Source organism: Phytophthora infestans, genomic scaffold (assembly GCF_000142945.1).
Source record: "Phytophthora infestans T30-4 supercont1.14 genomic scaffold, whole genome shotgun sequence".
NCBI classification, from domain to species: Eukaryota; Oomycota; class Peronosporomycetes; order Peronosporales; family Peronosporaceae; genus Phytophthora; species Phytophthora infestans.
In genome coordinates, this window is record NW_003303745.1 from 1,521,917 (window position 1) to 1,525,562 (window position 3,646).

Sequence of the window (3,646 nt, forward strand, 5' to 3'; positions counted from 1 at the left end):
TATACAAACTATAAGTCACCTATAGAAAAGCAATGCAATCAGCCAATGGTTGGCCTCGGACGACCCAGGTACCATGTACCAGATATCCCGATGTGTGGAGTGTTACACTTCATGTAAGTAAGGGTATACTTAGGGCTACGTACCCCGTTACACAATTGAATAAAATACAGTACACCGCTCACCCTATTTCGTCGTGAGGTCCAAATGGTCATGCATCGTATATATGTTCATGTTTTGTGAGTTCCGACCAAATTTTCCGTTCTGGCTGTATTCAATGAGTGACTCGCTTACAAATTTCCTGTCGGGTTTTGAAACGGCCCCGATCGTACTTAAGAGGTCGCGTATCGTACTTAAGTGACCTCAAACTAAAAGCAAGTCAATAACACATACGTGCTACTGCGTGCACGTTCAAAAAAAGAACAGCGCGCGGAAATTTGGAGTAGAACGCACAATACCTTAATTTTGCAGGCGTGTGTCTAAAATCGCACGATCCATCCTCCCGAAGGCTCAACGAATTTAGGCCGTCTTCGATTTAAAAAACGTGATTTCGCTCAAAATAGTTATTTAAAATAATCTGCCTGATTTTAGCAGCTCAATTGACAATAGCTACTTCGTGAAAAACAAGTCATCCACCAATTTGGCATTTCGAGGCATTTGAGGTTTTTCTAAAACTTAGGTGGTAAAACCTCAAAACCTCATGAATCAGAATAGGCTATCTCCACTTGCAGTTGCTATCGTTAGCTGCTATCGAGCGTTTCTGAGTGGCCTTATTTGATACTGTTGGACGTACAACTCGGAGCGTCTTCAGATGGTGCCGTTGAGAATAACGGTGACGTGACCACGAAATATATTAGAGAGGCCTTATTTAGCGGAGGGCGTTGCAAGCTTATCGTGGCAGCCTCAGGGCGATATCCAAAAGGATATTGAGACGAAAACGATAATGATAAGCACCATCATACTTTGACGCGATTAGACGAATTGAGCTGGAGCTCCAACTCATCGCCAACTTCCACAGATCCGGTGATGGGGAGTTTGGGATCAACGTTCGTGAGCTTATAAATGTGTTGTTTTTGCTTTAATAGCATGGGGTCATGTCTGGAGCGGTGCGCGTAAAGACAGCGACTCTCATGCTCGGTTAATGATTAATAACACAGCGGCCGTGGCTTGGAACAATCGCAGGACAAGCCGTAACCCCTTTGCCCAATTACTACTCCGTGCACAAAGCTTATGTGAGGTCGAACATGGGTTTTACTCAACAGCGAAACATGTTGCTGGAGTGGAGAACGAAATGGCGGACGCAGGCAGCAGAGTGTGGCAGTCGCCATTATTAGCGAAAACGGTTTCTAACATGTCGTATGGTTGAAAGCAGGTTCAGATCTCTCCAGACTCAAGTGATCTCTTGCTTCTTTGGGAGCGTTACTCCGCATTGGGGCACTTGCCCAGTCCTCCCGGAACCATTACACGAGAGCGTGCCCCCAATGGACAGCTTGGTGCACTATGATGCAGGTCAATCCGTGGTTGAGTAAGGACTCGGTTGACAAGAATCCAGAGCAACTGGGCGCTTTCGCAGTCTACCTGTGGCAGTTAGGGATGAATCAAGCACAAAAAGGAAATACTTACTCAATAATCTGCTCTAAATTATGTGCGGTGCGCTGTTTCATCGCGACACTGCGGGATTTGACCCAGGTGTGAGTTCTAGTCACACGATCTTGCTTCGGGGGATTTGGCGCTTCACCAATCGTGTCGTGAAACAGCAACCACTATCAACTCGTCTGTTTCGTCTCACCTTCGAAGATCTAGACCTTAGACAGCCCAGACATCAACTACTATGGGGTGGTCTTCTTGTAGGCTACTTCTTCATGTTGAGGCGCTCGGAATATTTGTTTATTGGCCGACAAGTTCACAGCTACATTCTCCGACTATCTGGTATACCGTTTTCGACGAGCACGAAGAATTATTAGCACGAAAACAGGCCAAGGAAGTCGGTATTACTTTTAACGGAGCCAAGATCAATCAATTTGGTCGCGAGGAAGCTAGATATCACAGTAAGTCAAATGATCGATTACTCTGCCCGGTTCGAGCGGTGAGATGGGTTCATAAAGCTACCGAAGTCTTCGGCACTAGAGGTTCTGAACCAGCTCTATCGATGAGCAGTGGTGGAATAACGTCTTCGGATAGCAACGACCATAAAGATTGCGGCAGCAAAGGCGAGATATGATCCAGCACGATTCTCTACTCACTCGGTTAGAATAGGTGGTGCTACAGCTCTACTAAACGCGGGGGCTGATAGACTCGTCATCAAGATCATGAGCCGGTGGCTGTCTAATGCGTTTGAAGAATACTCAATTCTGTCGGCCAAAGGATCAGCTGAGCTCTCGCGGTACATGGGCTAGCAAAATACGGCAGCAGAGAAGGCCACTTCACCGGCGTGTCTTGCGGTAATCTCAAGAGGGGACAGCTGCCACGCCTCGCCCAGGTGTGGCAAAATGCACTTCAACATTTGCCTCTATGCGAATGCATTGGAAATTGTGGGTTGCGGAGACAACGGCAACACGAATGGTGCGAAGTTGAGGACGAAAGCGTATTTTCCCGATGTCGCAGCTAGCCTATAGACAGCATAGATAGGAGCTCGAGGAGCGCGCTAGATTTTAGTTCACTTTCGAATTCTTCTCGCAGCTAACCCGCCACGCCTCGCCCAGGTGTACTTCAATATTTGCCCCTATGCGAATTCGTTGGAAATCGATATTTAAAAATACGAAGGGGGCTTAGTTGAATGATATGATATACCAAGGTAGCCAGCAAGAGCTTCGTGATGCTCGGAACGAGAGACGTCAAGGCTGGCACCTTCCACTGCGGTAAGCCCAGTGAAGGGGTTGTGGGCGACGAAGCAGTCGCGCCCAGCGCGGAAGGTCCGGTGCCGACGTGTGTGGGACGCTCTGACCGCATTGCCTTGGACAGTATGATGTAGGCTGCGTATTTTTGGCTGTGCCATCTCCGCGTCTGAAGACGGCTACATTAACATTCACCAAGATGACCACATGAAGGTGGTGGACCTGCCTTGCAGGCGGGCTCATTTGACTGGGGCTCCTCGTACGTACGACAGCTGAAAGAAAATGACGAATGACGCTAGGACGGACATCAACAACCGCATCATTCCGTCGAACGACTAGAGCACTACCATCTACTCACATGCGTTGGCGCGGGTGGATCGGTTAGATTCGGTTGCTTTAGATAAGGGCAACGTGCTGTGTAGTGTTTTGTTTTTCGTGCAGTCTTTCGGTTTGACATAGGTGTAAAACTTGCTCTTCTCGTAGCCTCAAATTATAAATTCTCTGCCCGGAAGACAACGCGAGAATATGTGTAGCAAACGCATTTACTTGCTTTACTTTCGAAGTTAGTAGTATGTGGAACCCCACGGTCGTTCCGGGGCTTTGGTGGGACTTGTCATTGCGCGTTATGTGCCGATCATAGACGGAAGAGGCCCGTCATGACAAGGCATAGAGGCGGAAGAGGTCCGTGATGTCATTATTGACGTAACGAGTTGCTTAAAAGGGGGCTGGGATCTTTACATACGGAGATTATTTTAACAATTTTGTCCTTCATTGAACCGCCCTTCTTCATTCAGATTACAAAACGGAGGTACGAT

General features: G+C 47.7%; 1 protein-coding gene across 1 annotated transcript; it reads left to right on the forward strand.

Annotated features, from left to right (window-relative positions):
* Positions 1 to 2,054: 2,054 nt before the first annotated feature.
* PITG_09228 (uncharacterized protein) lies at positions 2,055 to 3,170 on the forward strand (the record flags this gene model as incomplete). Its single annotated transcript, XM_002903474.1, has 4 exons — positions 2,055 to 2,083; positions 2,291 to 2,380; positions 2,800 to 2,964; positions 3,131 to 3,170. The coding sequence occupies 4 exons, from the start codon at positions 2,055 to 2,057 to the stop codon at positions 3,168 to 3,170; spliced, it is 324 nt and encodes a 107-aa protein (XP_002903520.1).
* Positions 3,171 to 3,646: the final 476 nt, after the last annotated feature.